General features: G+C 44.0%; 1 protein-coding gene across 9 annotated transcripts in view; it reads right to left on the reverse strand.

Annotated features, from left to right (window-relative positions):
• Positions 1-1625: 1625 nt before the first annotated feature.
• The window catches only part of STARD9 (StAR related lipid transfer domain containing 9), a 120451-nt gene continuing 106219 nt past the window's right edge, over positions 1626-15857 (reverse strand). For 6 of the 9 annotated variants that reach the window (XM_078448539.2, XM_078448538.2, XM_078448536.2 and 3 more), the window contains 7 exons: positions 5346-5463; positions 5034-5155; positions 4716-4780; positions 4346-4548; positions 4013-4110; positions 3683-3841; positions 1626-3126 (listed from right to left, as the gene is read on the reverse strand). In XM_078448539.2, coding sequence (XP_078304665.2) covers positions 3025-3126; positions 3683-3841; positions 4013-4110; positions 4346-4548; positions 4716-4780; positions 5034-5155; positions 5346-5463 — 867 coding nt within the window. In that variant the 3' untranslated portion in view covers positions 1626-3024. Of the gene's footprint in view, positions 3127-3682; positions 3842-4012; positions 4111-4345; positions 4549-4715; positions 4781-5033; positions 5156-5345; positions 5464-15857 lie in introns of those variants that run through there. The other 3 variants (XM_078448544.2, XM_078448537.2, XR_013556265.2) reach the window with 2 other exon arrangements.

Below are 15857 nucleotides of genomic sequence, written 5' to 3' on the forward strand. Positions count from 1 at the left end.
TCAAGGGCTTCATGTCTAGTTATTTTCACCTGGCTCTTCCCTTGAGAAGGCTGTAGTCTCAGGTGGGCACTGACAGGGCAGAGCAACCCTTGTGCTGGTTTGTTAGGGCTGGGGGTGTTGCATTTGGCTCAGAACAAAAGCGTTCTGTGTGTCTCTAAGTTTGGACTAAAAAGCGCTACCTTGATAACGTGCATGAAGTTCACTCCTATAAAATTCATTGCTTTTCTACATTGGCAGTGCACACAGATTCGGGCTGTGTTGGAGGAAGGAGAGGGTACTCAGGGAACCCTCCTGAAGTGTCTCGCAAAATTCTGTCTGTGCGTCAGTGTGTAGTTCCTGGGGGAAAAGCACATAGCTGTCAAAGAGGCCGACCCAAGGCCGAAGGGGCCTGCTGTGTCTGTCACCTGAGGAAAGCTGGTGGGAAGTCCTGACAGCCCTCAGCACAGAAAGGTCCCTCAGCACCTAAAAAGCCACTTCCATCCCTCAGCTCCTCCCAGCTGCTCCTTTTACAAGTTTCTGCAGCTGAACCTTTTGTTCCATAATCTTTTTATCTTCAAAGGCCTTTATTTTGTCCTTTAAATCCATTTCACACTAATCTATAGGATTTGTCCTATAAATCCATTTATACTAAATTCAGGAAGTTCTGAATGCCTGGGAGCCAAGAAATGTTTTATCTTTCTGCACCCATGTGGCTTAACGAGAGCACTGCTCTCTGAAGGTGAGCCCTGAGGTAAGAAGCTGCCACTTCAGAGGACCCAGCTCTCTGTAGGTGGGACAGGTAGGCGGAGCTGGGAGGCAAGCCTGAAGCCCCAGGGATGCTGGGCTAATGCCCACTCAATTCAATATAGCGTGGGCCCAGCTCAGGAAACTTCACAGTGGCCTGTGTGAACCTTAAAGGCCCATTCTCTAGGCAGTAAGATAGAATTACAGTGAAACAGTGAACTCATTAGGTTCCTTTCTACATACCTGCTCTCTACTAATTGTCTCAAACATTGGTTTTCAAAGGGTGGCTGGTCCCCAGACCAGCAGCCTCAGGACTTCCCAGACATAGAACAAATACGTTGGCCCCACTCCAGGACTACCGCATCTCAAACTCTGGGATGCAACAAGTTCTTCAGGGGATTCTGATGAAGTCAGAAAGCCACCTATCCAAGCCAAAATTTGACTTCCTCATGATCATTTGGAGCTGGATCCCTGGATTATCTTTAGTACAGAATCAGCCTCAGTTAATATTCCTTAGCTTGCTGACTCAGGCCTGGTGTGTGGCTATTGTAGGAAGGGGATTGGGATCGCCTCTGGGGACGCGTATGTTCAGCTTCCCATTGCCAGCTCTGCTTCAGAAGCCCAGAAGTACTCACCTGTTGTTAAAGAGCTTCCTTCCAGGGGATCATGGTCACTGGTGTGTGGCAGTAACTGATCTGGAATCCGCTCATGTTCGTATCTGGCTACAGCTGGCTGTAGTTGGGTAACTGACAGGGCTGTTCACACATAAAGTCGTGCTGAGCTCATGGAAAGAAGTCAGTACATGTGTGTGAACTGTATAGCTTGAAACTGGGCCGTGAGCTGTTGCTGCCATCATAATCCCCAGACTAAATTCTGAGCTCAAGGGACACCACAGTCTTCACTAAATGAAAGGACACCATGGACCTTTAATTTGCAAGTGTTCTTTTTCAGTCAATGGACTTAAGAGATTTATATGAAAAGAGATGGGAGTACATAAATAGGGTGTTAAATATACCAAAAATTTAGCCAGAAAAATACATTTAAAAGCAATTTAAAAAGTCTTCAATCATATATGAGTAACAATCTGAGGTAAAAGAAAAACAATCCTGCAAACACTTTGAGAAACAATAAATCTCTGTGCTATACTGTACAGAAACTGACCTTTTCAATCCCCCATATGGTCATCCTCTTCCGCCAAAGATTGTGGGCACCAGAATGGAAGCTGGGAATCTCTCCCACCCTACCACTTCCACGTAATCGTACTGAATACTCGAAGCTCAAGTTTAGGCAGGCTAAGGTACAAGAAAACCGAGCCCATTCCCCGTCCCCTCCTAGAATAGCACGTCTGACCACAGCAGCACGGACGCTCAGGGGACCACTGAAGGCTGGCAGCAAGGCTCTGAGTGAGGGAAGGAACAGAACTGAATTTCCTCCTAATGAATCACTTACCTCCTCTAAGAGTTCTCATATCTTCAGTCTTCAATAAACAACTTTTCAGCTCTTTGAAATTCCTCTTGCCCTGTCAGCAGCCAACATTGGGCTGCCCACCCCCCTCCCTCCTCAAAGGGCTAGGTTCCCCTCCTTGGCCTCAAATCTGTCCAACCTGCTTCTACAGTGGTCTTTCCCATTCTCCTGAGCTCTGGAGTGACTGCTCCAAGACTGAGCATTGCTCAATACTCCTGACTGAGGCAAAGACCCAAATGTCCTCTCCTGTGAAGGAAACGAAGAGGAAAAAGTAAAAATTAATAATAAAGCATTTTGTAAAAATGCAAGGAGAAACGATTCCGAATGGTTTGTGCAGTTGTTTTTTTAAACCGTTTTTCTGGTTTGGCACTTTCGGATACTGCAGTCCGCAGTGGAGCTGAATGCTGGAGACGGATTCTGAACAGTCCCGGTCAATGGCTGCTTGCTTCCCTCCCTGGCTGAGGGCTGGGCCAGAGTACTGCCCTCTCCTGGCTCTGCTGGCTACTCCCAGTCCTGGTCTTCAAGCAGCCTATCTGCCACGATGTCCCGGAGAGGAAAGAGAGGTTGAGGAATCCAAAAAGGTGAGTTGAGCTTCACTGATGCTGGCCACCTGGGGCCAGGAACTCAGGTCCCCTGGCTCTGCAGAGGCACCAGCTGTGACCCAAGTACTGACGGGACTTTGCTGGCAACTCAGGTCTGAGTGCTGGTCAGCCTGGTCAGCCACAACCAGGAGCCTCGCCTGTCCTTGCATCCTGTACAGAGAATGACAAGAGCCACGTGGCATCACTGGCACATCCTGCACCCGCGTCTCTGCAGCACCATCTTGACAGTGAGATGCTAACTCCCAAGGAAGGAAGCCAGTCTGGCTATAACCAGTGGCTGCTGTTTGATGAAGGAGCTTAGGAGCTGAGGGGGGAAGCCCGGCGCACCAAGTTCTACCTGAAATAAAGCAGAGAGGGAAGGGTTAAAGGTGTGTACAGACGGGGAGAACACGCCAGGCCACACGTCAGCCCCAGGTAGTCACCCAGGCTGTTGCGATGCAAAAAGCTCCTCTGCGGTCCCGGAGTTTACAGGCCCCTGGGCTCTGCTGTTCAGATCTAGGCATGGGCTTCACCTCCCGGTGACAAAGGTCACATTGGGGAACTGGGAGTGGAGAATGGACAGAATGGGTCCTGCTCATTCTGCTCTGCTGAGGCTGCTGCTCCTCCCTCACCGTGACTATCTCCCAAGGACTCAGCAACAGAGGGTCTAAAGGCCACCGAACTCTTTGGTAACAGCAACTTCAGTCAGAGGAGACTGACCTACTCTGTCCCCCTCCTCCGTCCTCGATTCCCCACTGACTCCCCGCACTGTGGCCCAGGAAGCCTGAGTCTCCAGCTCTGGGGACACAGGGCCTGGGCACTGAAGGGTGTTGAGCAGCTGAAGAGAAAACTCCCGCGGGGTGGTGGGGTCACACCGAGGCATTCTGTGCAGCCAGCCACACAGGAAGGATCACCTGGGCCAAGTAGATGACTCTAGTGATGTCCCTTCCTTCCACGGTGAGAGGCTGTAGGATCCAGGCACTGGGCAGGATCTCCCCTCGGACCATGTCTCTGCTGGGTCTCGGCATGGATGTATCATAAACAGACTGAGCCGCCATGACAGACAGGTGCCCCTGGGGACAGGGAGTGAAGTGGATCAAACCAGGACAGGCTCCAGTGCGGCCAGACAGGCTTCATGTCATCCTCATCCCTGCCCACCGCACCCTCCTTTCCCTGCAGGACCTGAGGCCCACAGTGACTGCCTCTCAACAGCACTCCAGCCCAACTTCCTCCCACATCTTTACCACCAGCGAGGCAGGCACCTCTTTAGCTTCCACGCAGACACAACAGAAATCCCGCGGCTGCTTCAGGGCACACAGGGCAGTACTGCACACCAAGTACACTGGGGGGTCAGGAATGGGGAGAGTCAGGAGGTGCATGGACAGACCTAGTCCTAAATCCTTCCCAGCTCAAGAGCGCCTACCAATATCCTGTCGTTCTGCAACCTGACAGGCAGACCTAGCCTGAGCCACCCGGTGGAGGTCGTGTGAGCACCTGGCCTCCCGAGAGGACCACCTCCAACCCTTGCTGCCCCTGGCCCCTGGCCCGGACCCATGGGAAGCCCTCCCTGGGCTCACCAAGGTTGATGCTGTTGGTCACCCGCTGATGCAGCCTCGCTGTCTGGATGGGCTTGTGGTAGAGCGGCCACAGGGTGGGGTCACTCACAGCTGCCCACACATGAGACAGTGGCTGGGAAACCACGCCTGCCCCCAGGAAGCCATGCCGAGTAGAAGAAAACATCTTGTAGTAAAGATGCACCTCCTGCTCCTCACCCTGATGGCTGGGGACACGAGGGTGGGGAAGAGGAAGAAGAGGTGAGAACTGGGCTCCTGGGTCATAGAGGGGCAGCTCAGGGGAGGGACTCAAGGGAGCCGGGACAGAGAAGGTAAAGGAGGAAAGAGGACAAGCAGGACAACAGGTTAGGACAAGACACTAGAAGGAACTTACTTCCAGCCAGCTGCTGGCTGGCAGCTGAAGAGGTTGTGCAGGTTACCTGAGCAAGCAGCCATTACCTGCAGACACAGGGATCACACCCAAGTGAGTGGGCACGGTACAAAGCAGACCCCTGGGTTAGTCAGTCACGAGGGCCAGTGTTTGCTGAATTCCCTTTCTGTCGAGATGGAGAGCCACCAAAGAAGCCCTACCCTCATCTAAAAGAAGTTGGCCCTCATCTGCCCTGCTCTTTCCCTCCTTTCCCTCCCTCCCTCTCCCCACCCGGCGGAGGGCTGGTAAAGGAACCACGGGACAAGCAGAATCGCTCCTCACGTCAGCAATAGAGATGTCCACGATGTGCTTGGCCAAATCCTGATAGGAGGAGGACAGGTAGGCCCCCAGGCTGGACAGGCTGGACGGACAGCAGCAGCAGCTGCCCAGGGAGGTTTTGCGGCCTGCAGTGAACAGGCAGAGGTCGTGAGACAGCATGAGCATCGAGGCCTCAGAGCAGCAACAGCCTCCTGAGGGACAGTGACTCAGGGCTGATAACCTCGGGCTAATGACTCCCTAAGGATCTAGAGGACCTCCGCCCCCAAAGTCCCCAAATCGGGCAGATAGCTGCATGCCCTCACCCCCACCACTCACTGTAAGCTAAGCTCTTCCAGGTGGATCCAGCCAGACTCAGTTGACTGTTCCTCACTGCAGAATGTCCCCGAACATCCCCTATCCAGGAGTCACTGGAATCAGGCAAGTGTGCGTCCCCCTGCAGAAAAGATGTTTAGGACCAGAGCAAAGAAAGATAAAGCAGAGCACCAGAAAGCCTGTGTAGAATTATCTCCTCTGCCTCTGAACTATCCCAAGTTTCCAATGTAGAGGCTCTATCAAAAAAATCTTCCCCATGGAGCCTGGGTGGCTCAGACAGCTAGGTGTCCAACTCAATCTCAGCTCAGGTCTTGAGCTCACAGTTTTAAATTCAAGCCCCGTGCTGGGTGCTGTACTGTGCATGAAGCCTGCTTTAAAAAAAAAAAAAAAAAAAAAAATCTTCCCCATTGGGATTACAGGAGGTTGGATGTCTCCAAGAAGCCAAGAGCAATAGAAACCAGTCCCTGGACAATCTCTCCTTATGGTTCAAGCCACAGGATCAAAGACTGCTTGTAGGAAAGCTCCAAAAGGGATCAAAATGAACAGAGCCTCAGAGGACCTGGTATGGAGCCTCAGTGGGTTTGGGGGCTCTACCATGTGGCGACACGAATGAGGCCATGGCTGGAGCCCAAGTGGAAGGAGGGAGGGGGAGGAAAAGCAACGGACTGTGAAAAGCTTGACCCTAGGCCCCAACTTCCCTGAGCCTCACCTCCCCAACCCCATACAGCAAGTAAGCCAAAGGTCCTAATTTGGAACCAGAAGGGATGATCTCTGGATCTGCAATACGGTCCTCCCACCTTTACTTCAGCCGGCAACTCAGTGACATGACCTTGATCTCTACCAGACCTGACAGGCACTGTCCATCCCACCTCTATCATCAGTTTTTAACCTATGGCTAAAGACAAGAAGAGGTGAACACAGACAGTTCTATCTCCATCCTTGTCTCCATTCCTCTGCTGCAACATATAGTCTCTTGTACTTTAAGCAGGTGTCTCTGTCTCAGATTGAAGTCTTGTGCCATCTTCTTGGGAACTTTCCACTACTGATCATCTCCTCCTTCACTGTTGCCTCTGCCTCACCCTCTTCGTTGGATCCTTCCTACAAGCACTCAAGCATGTAAATATTTCTCCCACCTTTAAAAAATTTCCTCAGAGGGGTCCTTGCTCTCCCACCCTTCACACACGTGCTTCTTGAAACAACGGTCACCATTTGCCATCTCCCACCTCTCACTCCCTTCTGAACCTGCTTGAACTAACATTTGCCTCACTACTCCACCCAACAGCAGTCACCAGGTCCCTGTGACATCCATGTGCTTGGAGCTGATCACCAACTCCAGTCCCCACCTTATTGAACCTCTCCGTGAGCTTCCACTCAGCCAGCCTCTCCCTTCCTAATCACTTCCTGACTCCCCAGGCTCTTGGCACCTCTCCCTGCAGTGCTCCTTCTCCTGTGTTGGCTCAGACTCCTCAAACAAAAATCGATATTCTGGGATTCTTTCAGGACTTAGGCCCAGGCCCTCTTTTCTCACTCATTATATACTCCTAAGTGATTCCATCTGCTCCCCCTGCTACACTGATGACTCCTAAAAGTAAATATCCATGGTTTAATCAATAAATACTGATGACACAACTAGGTACCATGTGAAAAAAATGGATCAGAGACCCATTTCATACATCATGCCAATATAAACTCTTCATGCTTTGTGGCTCAAAAATACATGGAATAAAGAATTTATTATTACTATAAGAAAAAAATAAGTTAAAAAAATTATAGTGGGGATATGACTTCCTAAACAGGGCATAAAATTCAGAAGCCATGAAGAAAACATTGGTAAACACCAGGCAACACAAAATTAACATTTTCCAGGAGCGCCTGGGTGGCTCAGTCAGTTGAGCATCCAACTCCTGATTTCAGCTCAGGTCGTGGTCTTGCAGTTGGTGAGTCTGAGCCCCACATCAGGCTCTGCTCTGACAGTACGAAGCCTGCTTGGGATTCTCTCTCCCCTCTCTATGCCCTTCCCTTGCTCATGCTCGCTCTCTCTCTCTCTCTCTCTCTCAAAATAAATTTTAAAAACTTTAAAAAGTAACATTTCCAGGTAGTAATAAAAAAAAACAAACAAAATAAAAACACACAACTAGGAAAAAACACTGGTATCTCAAATGAAACAGAAGGATAATTTTCTTAATATAAAAGGGCCTCTAAAACCAAAAAGACTAACAACCCACTCGAGAAGTGGATACAGTACACTGTCATGGAGCAAAAGGACACAGAACTTTTAAGAATCTGAAAACACGCTCGATCTTAGACACATGAGGAGAACTGCAAATGCGTATTTTATGCCCACCACACTGCCAAAGACTGAAGGAAAAACCCTTGGCAACGCTCTGTTAAGCAGAGTGGTCAAGTATTATTTAAGAGTGTAAACTGGTATACTTTGGAAACATCTACCACATATTTTAAATTTAAAAATGTACATATCCTTTGACCTACCAATCTCATTCGTAGGAATGCAACCAAGAGATGTTCTGTCATTTAAGTATAAAAGCGATAAACAATTTCAAATACAAACTCAGGGACCAAAGAGAAAGGGCCCGTGAGTCTTTCTGGAAGAAATTATGAGGGGACGAATCACTAGGGAGGAATAAAAATGCCTGGAAAATTACTAGAAGTGAGAAGAGTCCATTTAATCTAGCCTAAGAACAACTCTATGAATGCAAACATTATACACAATGTAGAAATACTCTGACAAAAAGTAAAGGGAAAAAAAAGGGTAGAACATTGATTTCCTAATGTTTTATAAAGGTAACAACACTGCTAAATCAAGTAATAAAGACTATTTGAAGATATAAAAATGATCATGGAAAGAATTTTTTAAAGGCTTCCAGATTATCAGACAAAAAAGACACATATTTACCCTCACAGCAGAGAACAAACAGACCACATAATGATAAAACAACAAAAAATTTTTAGATGTCCATGGGAAGGTATGCCTAGGTGGCTCAGTCAGTTGAGCATCTGACTCCTTGATTTCAAATCAGGTCACGATCTCATGGTTATGAGATTGAGCCCCATGTCAGGCTCTAAGGGTGGGGCCTGTTTGGGATTCTCTCTCTCTCCCTCTTGCTCTGCCCTTCCCCTGCTTACTCATGTGTGTTCTCTCTCTCTCTCTCAAAAGAATAAATTAAATAAATTAAATAAATAAGTTGACGTCCATGGGAATACTGATAACGAAAAAACCTTAATAAACTTAAAAAAGTAGAAATCATTTTTCTCTGGAATCTTTCATAATCAACACGTAGCAAACTAAAAATTAATAATAAAATCAGGAAACACAGGAGGCTTTCTACCAAAAAGTTCTTAAGAACTCATAAGAACTGGATTAAGAAAGAAATACAAACTGAAAATGCAAAATTACTATAAAAAATAGATAAAATATGTAAGTTATGGGATATAACTAAAGTACCATTCAGGTGGAAAATTTTAACTTTAAATATTTACATCAGTGAAAAAACAAAAAATAAATGAGTTGGTGTAATACCTATACACCAACAAATTAGATAGATGAACAAATTCCTAGAAAGACAAAAACTACCAAAACTGACTCAAGAAGAAATAGATTCTGAAAACAATATGACACTATATGTTAGCTAACTGGAGTTTAAATAAAAATTTGAGGGGCACCTGTGTGGCTCAGTCGGTTGAGTGTCCGACTTCGGCTCAGGTCATGATCTCATGGCTCATGAGTTCGAACCCCACGTTGGGCTTTGTGCTGACAGCTCAGAGCCTGGAGCCTGCTTCAGATTCTGTGTCTCCATCTCTCTATGCCCCTTCCCCGCTCGTTCTCTCTCTCTCAAAAATAAACACTAGAAAAAAAATTTTAATAAAAAATTTGAAAAAAGGAAAAAAAAGAATAGAATATCTGAACAGACATTTAACAAGATATTGAATTAGTAATCAAAACAATTCCCACAAAGAAAATTTCAAGACCAGATAGTTTCATTAGCTTCAAATCTACCAAACATTTAAAGAATTGACACCCAATACTTCACAAATTCTTTCCAAAAACAGAAGAGGAGAGAATAGTTCATAAATCATTCTATAAGTCCCTGAAAACCAAAGAAACCACACGTAAACTACAGATCAATTTCCCTTATGCATATCAACACACAAACCCCCAACAAAATATTAGGAAGGTGAATCTAGCAACACAGAAAGAGTTATATACATCATGACCAAGTATACACCATTCCTGGGATTTATCCTAGGAACACAAGATTAGTTCAATATACAAAAATCAATCATGTAATACACCATATTAATAAAAGAAAAAATCCACACAATCATCTCAATAGTTACAAAAAAAATATTTGACTAAATTTAATACCCTTTTATGATAAAAACTCACTCAACAAACTAAGACTGGAAAGAAATTTCCTCAACTTGATAACAATTGTCCACAAGTCAACATCATCCTTAATGGTAAAAGGCTGAGTGGTTTAGTACTAAGATCAGTAACAAGAATGTGTGCTTTCATAGCACTTCTATTAACATTGAACTGGAGATTTTACCCAGGGCAATTAAACAAGAAAACAACAGGGGCGCCTGGGTGGCTCAGTCGGTTGAGTGGCCGACTTCAGCTCAGGTCATGATCTCGCAGTCCGTGAGTTTGAGCCCCGCGTCGGGCTGTGTGCTGACAGCTCAGAGCCTGGAGCCTGTTTCTGATTCTGTGTCTCCCTCTTTCTCACCCTCCCCCGTTCATGCTCTGTCTCTCTCTGTCTCAAAAATAAATAAACGTTAAAAAAAATTAAAAAAAATATATATATATATAAAAAAAACAAAATAAAATAAACAAGAAAACAACAACAGGGGCAGATGATATGATCTTGTATACAGAATGTCCTAAGGAAGCTACTAAAAAACTATTAGAGCTAATAAAAAAATCAACTCAGCAAGGGTACAAGAAACAAGATCAGTACACAAAAATAAACAGAGTAGCAATTAACAAACTGAAAATGAAATTAACAATTCCATTTATAATAGCATCAGAGGAATGAAATATTTAATAAATTGAATAAAACAAATTCAAAATTTGTACTCTGAAAACTACAAAACAGTGTTGAAAACAAAGAAGACCTGAATAAATGGAAAGATACTTCATATTCATGGATCAAAAGACATTACTATTAAGATGTTTAATACACCCCAAAATGACACAAACATTCAATGAAATCAAAATCCAAATCCCACCTGACTTCTTTGCAGAAATTGATAAGCTCATCCCTAAATTCACATGGAAATTCAAGGGACTCAGAATAGCCAAAACAATCTTGCAAAAGAATAAAGTTGGACACCTCCTGATTTCAAAACTTACTACAAAGCTACAGTAATCAAAATAGTGGTACTGACATAAGGACGGACATATAATTCAATGGCATAAATTCAGAGTCCAGAAATAAATCCATACATCTATGGTCAATTCATCTTTGACAAGGGCACCAAGACAATTCAATGGGGGGGAAATAATAGTTACTAACAAATGGTGGTGGGACAAGTGGATATTCACATGCCAAAGAACAAAATTCAACTCCTAATTTTGTCTCACTAAATACAAACACTAACTCAAAATGGATCAAAGACCTACACCTAGGAACTAAAAGCATACAACTATTTTATTTTTTTATTAAAAAAAAATTTTTTTAACGTTTATTTTTGAGACAGAGCATGAATGGGGGAGGGTCAGAGAGAGGGAGACACAGAATCTGAAACAGGCTCCAGGCTCTGAGCTGTCAGCACAGAGTCTGACACGGGGCTCAAACCCACGGACCGCGAAACCATGACCTGAGCCAAAGTCGGCCACTTAACCGACTGAGCCACCCAGGCGCCCCAGCATACAACTATTAAAAGAAAATACAGACACACCTTGGAGATACTGTGGGTTTGGTTCCAGATCACTGGAATAAAGTGAGTCAGATTATTGTTTTGTTTCCCAGTGCATATAAAAATTATGTTTACACTATATTATAATCTACTGAGTGTGCTATCATTACATCTAAAAAAACCCCCAATACATAGGGCACCTGGGTGGCTCAGTCAGTTGAGCCTCTGACTCTTGATTTTGGCTTGGGTACACAATCCCAGAATTGTGGGATGGATCAGGCTCCATGCTAACAGTGGAGCCTGCCTAAGATTCTCCCTTTCTCGGGGTGCCTGGGTGGCTCAGTCAGTTAAGCATCCAACTTGAGCTCAGGTCATAATCTCACAGTCTGTGAGTTCAAGCCCTATATCGGGCTTTGTGCTGACAGCGCACTGCCTGGAGCCTGCTTAAGATTCTGTCTCCCTCTCTCTCTGCCCCTCCCTTGCTCACACTCTGTCTCTTTCTCTCTCAAAAATAAACATTTTTTAAAAATGTTTAAAAAAAAGATTCTTTCTCTCCGTCTGCCCCTCTCCCCTGCCTGTGCTCTCTAAAATTAATAATAATAAAAATAATAATAATAAACAATGCATATAACTTAATTAAAAGTACTTTATTGCTGGAGTGCCTGAGTGGCTCACTTAAGCATCCAACTCTTGATATCGGCTCAGGTCATGATCTCATGGTCGTGAGATCGAGCCCCTTGTTGGGCTCTGCACTGACAGCACAGACCTGGTTGGGATTCTCTCTCTCCCCCTCTCTCTCTGCTCCGCCCCTGCTCATGGTCTGTCAAAATAAATAAACTTTAAAAAAATACTTTATTGATAAAAAATGCTAACCATTATTTGAGATTTATATTGTAACCATTATTTGAGTCATAATCATTGATCACCGGTCATAACAAATATATTAATTAAAAAGTTGGAAATATTTCAAGAATTACCAAAATGGGACACAGAGACATAAAGTGAGCAAATGCTGTTGGAAACATGGCGGACAGACTTGCCTTACACAGCCCAAACCTTCAATTTGTAAAAAAATGCATTACCTGCAAAGCATAATAAAGCAAAGCACAATAATAGGAGGTATGTTTGCCTATATAGGCATAATCTTTGTGACCGGGGATTAGGCAAAAATTTCTTAGATATGAAACCAAGAGTGTAAGCAATAAAAGGAAAAAATAGATAAAACAAACAGCATCAAAACATTTGTGCTTCAAAGGACATCACCAAAAAAGTATAAAGACAATACACAGAATGGGACACAATTGTTACAAACCAGATATATAACTGATAAAGAACTTGTACAATATATAAAAAAATTATTAAACTTAATAAAAAGATAATCCAATTATAAAATGGACAAAAGGTCTGAAAAGACATCTATCTGAAGAAAACATATAAATAGCTAGAGTAAACACATGAAAAGATGCTCAAAACCATTAGGATAATGCAAATCAAAACCACAGTGAGGTACCATGTCACATCCACTAGGACAACTATAATAAAGAAAGATGCTGGTCAACATGGGGGGAAATTCAGTGCTCACACACTGCTGGTGGGGCTTTAGAGTAGTGTAGCCTCTGTGAAAAATAGTTTGCCGATTGTTCAAATGGTGAAACACAGTTTCACCCATCTATGGACCCATCAACCCAACTCCTAGGTATATACTCAAAAGACAGGAAAATGTATGCCCATACAAAAAATTTTTATGCAAAGAATTTTACATGTGATTCCTTCCACTGCCAATCACTGTCGTTCTTCCAAAGTCAGAATCATAATCTTCAAAATAGCCCCTTTATAAAGAACTTTTGGGGGCGCATATGTGGCTCAGTCGGTTAAGCATCCAACTCTTGATATCATCTCAGATAATGATCTCATGATAGTGAGATTGAGCCCTGTGTCGGGCTCTGTGCTGACAGCATGGAGCCAGCATGGGATTCTCTCTCCCCTTTTCTCTCTGCCCCTCCCCTGCTTATGCTCTCTCTCTCTCAAAATAAATAAATAAACTTAAAAAAAAAAAAAGCTGACATCCTAAACTGGTGAAGCACAGGCAAGCTGTCTAGAGGAACAATCAAATGTTAAAGAGACAGCTCAACAGCCATCTGGAAAGAATAAAGTTGGATCCATACCTTATATATTCAAAATGAATCAAAGATTTAAATAGGAGGGGCAGGGAGCCTGGATGCCTCGTCAGTTGAGCGTCTGACTCTCGATTTCGGCTCAGGTCATGATCCCAGGGTCATGGGATCAATTCCCCTCCTCGGGCTCTGTGCTGAGCTGAGCGTGAAGCCTGCTTAAGATTCTCTTGCTCTTCCTCTCTCTCCCCTGCTTGCTCTCTCTAAAATAAAAATTAAATTAAAAGAAGATTTAGGGGCACCTGGGTGGCTCAATCAATGAGTATATGACTTCAGCTCAGGTCATGATCTCATGGTTCATGGGTTCGAGCCTTCCGTTGGACTATGTGCTGACAGCTCAGGGCCTGGAGCCTGCTTCGGATTCTGTGTCTCCCTCTCTCTTTGCCCCTCCCCCATTCATACTCTGTCTCTCTCAGAAATGAAATAAAAATATTTAAAAATTTACAAAATTTTTAAAAATGAAAAAAGATTTAAATATGAAAAATAAAACTATACAATTTCCAGAAGAAACCACAGAAGTTCTTTATACAACTTTGGAATGAAGAACATGTTTCTAATTATGATCAGAACATAGACACTTAAGAGGAGAACTGATAAATTTTCTGACTAGCTCCAAACACAATAAGCAAAGTCAAAAGAGAACAAAGAACTGGGATAAATATCATTAATTCCTATTAGGCAAAGGGCTAGCTTGCTAAAGAACTCCAGAAACTAGTAACAATAACATAGAGAAATGAGCAAAGGATACGAAGATATGGCCCAGCAAAAATTTAAACATTTGATAACCTGTTGCAGACACTGTGTATATCTGTGAGGTAACATTTGTCAATATTAAGATCTCAAATGCACATACTCTTCTGGGTATTTACCTCATGGATATATTTGTAGGTTTAGGAGATGATGCATACACACAGTTATTTACTGTAGCACTGTTTACAACATCAAAAGACTGAAATCAACCCCAGCTGGAGGACTGGTTACATAAATTACACTGGATCTTTATAATGGAATGCTACGTAGCAGTGAGAAAAAAAAAAGAGACAATGCAAGTTCTCTATACAGTCATGTAGAAAGAGCTCCAAGATACCCTGAAGTGGCATGATATGCTTTATTCCATGAGCATTAAGATACTCTAGGAGGGCTCCCCCGACACAACAGTGCTATTTCTTTGGGGGCGGCAAGGGAGAAGGACTGGCTTGTCGGCTGCTAGGGGCGGGTACTTCCCTAGTTACCTTTAGAGATAGGTATATATAAGTTTTTGTCTTTTCTACCATAGGAAAAGATTACCTATGCAAAACATCACATTTAAAACCATACAATAAAAGAGAAAAAAGAAACACTAAGTATTCAGCTGTTAAAAAGAATAAGTCAGCCGCAGATTTGGTGGTGCGCAATGGTGTCCAAAAGACATTCTTAAGGAAGAAAAGTGACAAAGCAGGTCACTTTTGCTGCCATTCATGTGCTTTAGAGAGATACACACATTGTAAAAAAAAAAAAAAAGAGAGAGAGAGAGAGAGGGAGAGATTTAAAAAAAAGAAAAAACATGGGGGCGCCTGGCTGGCTCAGTCAGAAGAGTATGTGACACTTGATCCTGGGGTTGTACAGATTACTTAAAAATAAAATCTAAAAAAAGGGAAAAAGAAAAAAATACGCATATAACAAAATAAATAAAATTTTAAAAATTAAAATACAGAAAAAATACATTAAAAAAGAAAAAAAAATTTTTAATATGCACATTCTTATAGATAGTAAGACATACAACATATTCAGAATACCTCCAGAAATCCACACCGTACTGGGATAGAAGATTGGTTCTGAGCAGGGCAACAGGAGACTGAAAGACGAACTTGGCATCGTATATCCTCTGCTACTGTCTGAATACTAGTGAAGTTTTACTATAAAGCGAATTTCACATTTTATATCCCTGGCCAGATCTTACCTGTGATAAACCTGTGTTTCCAAATGCTCCCTTTGCATTTCTCACAGAGACTTCAAAGCCAGTAAGTCCCATACTACACTCATGATCTTCCCCACAAAACCTGTCCTCCCCCAGTGCCTCACAGTCACCATCACTGCCCCTTCAGCTGCTCTGGCCAAAAAAAAAGTGTGTGTTGTTTCTGACTCCACCCTTGCCCTTCCTCTGCGTCCAGTGAATGTGCTCTGTCCAGGGCACCCCCCTGGGCCCCTGTGCTCGTTGTCACTAGCAGGGCCCCCACCCGGCTATGGGCAGCTCTCACCAGGCTTTGTTGTGGTCATTGCCGGCTCCACCCACAGCTGCCCTGTCCCCTCTCCTATAACCTCATCATCCTGCTCCCCTGGTTTCAAGGCTTTAGAGCAGCTTCTGGGAAGTAACATCAATCCGAAAGGGGCCTGAATTTGCAGCAGAGTCTACGTGATCTGGCCTTTTCTAGTCCTTCCTCAAGTCACTCTCCTTTCTTACCATATTCCAGCCATGCTAGCTTTTAGT

This window comes from Panthera onca, chromosome B3 (assembly GCF_046562875.1).
Source record: "Panthera onca isolate mPanOnc1 chromosome B3, mPanOnc1 haplotype 2, whole genome shotgun sequence".
Lineage (NCBI taxonomy): Eukaryota > Metazoa > Chordata > Mammalia > Carnivora > Felidae > Panthera > Panthera onca.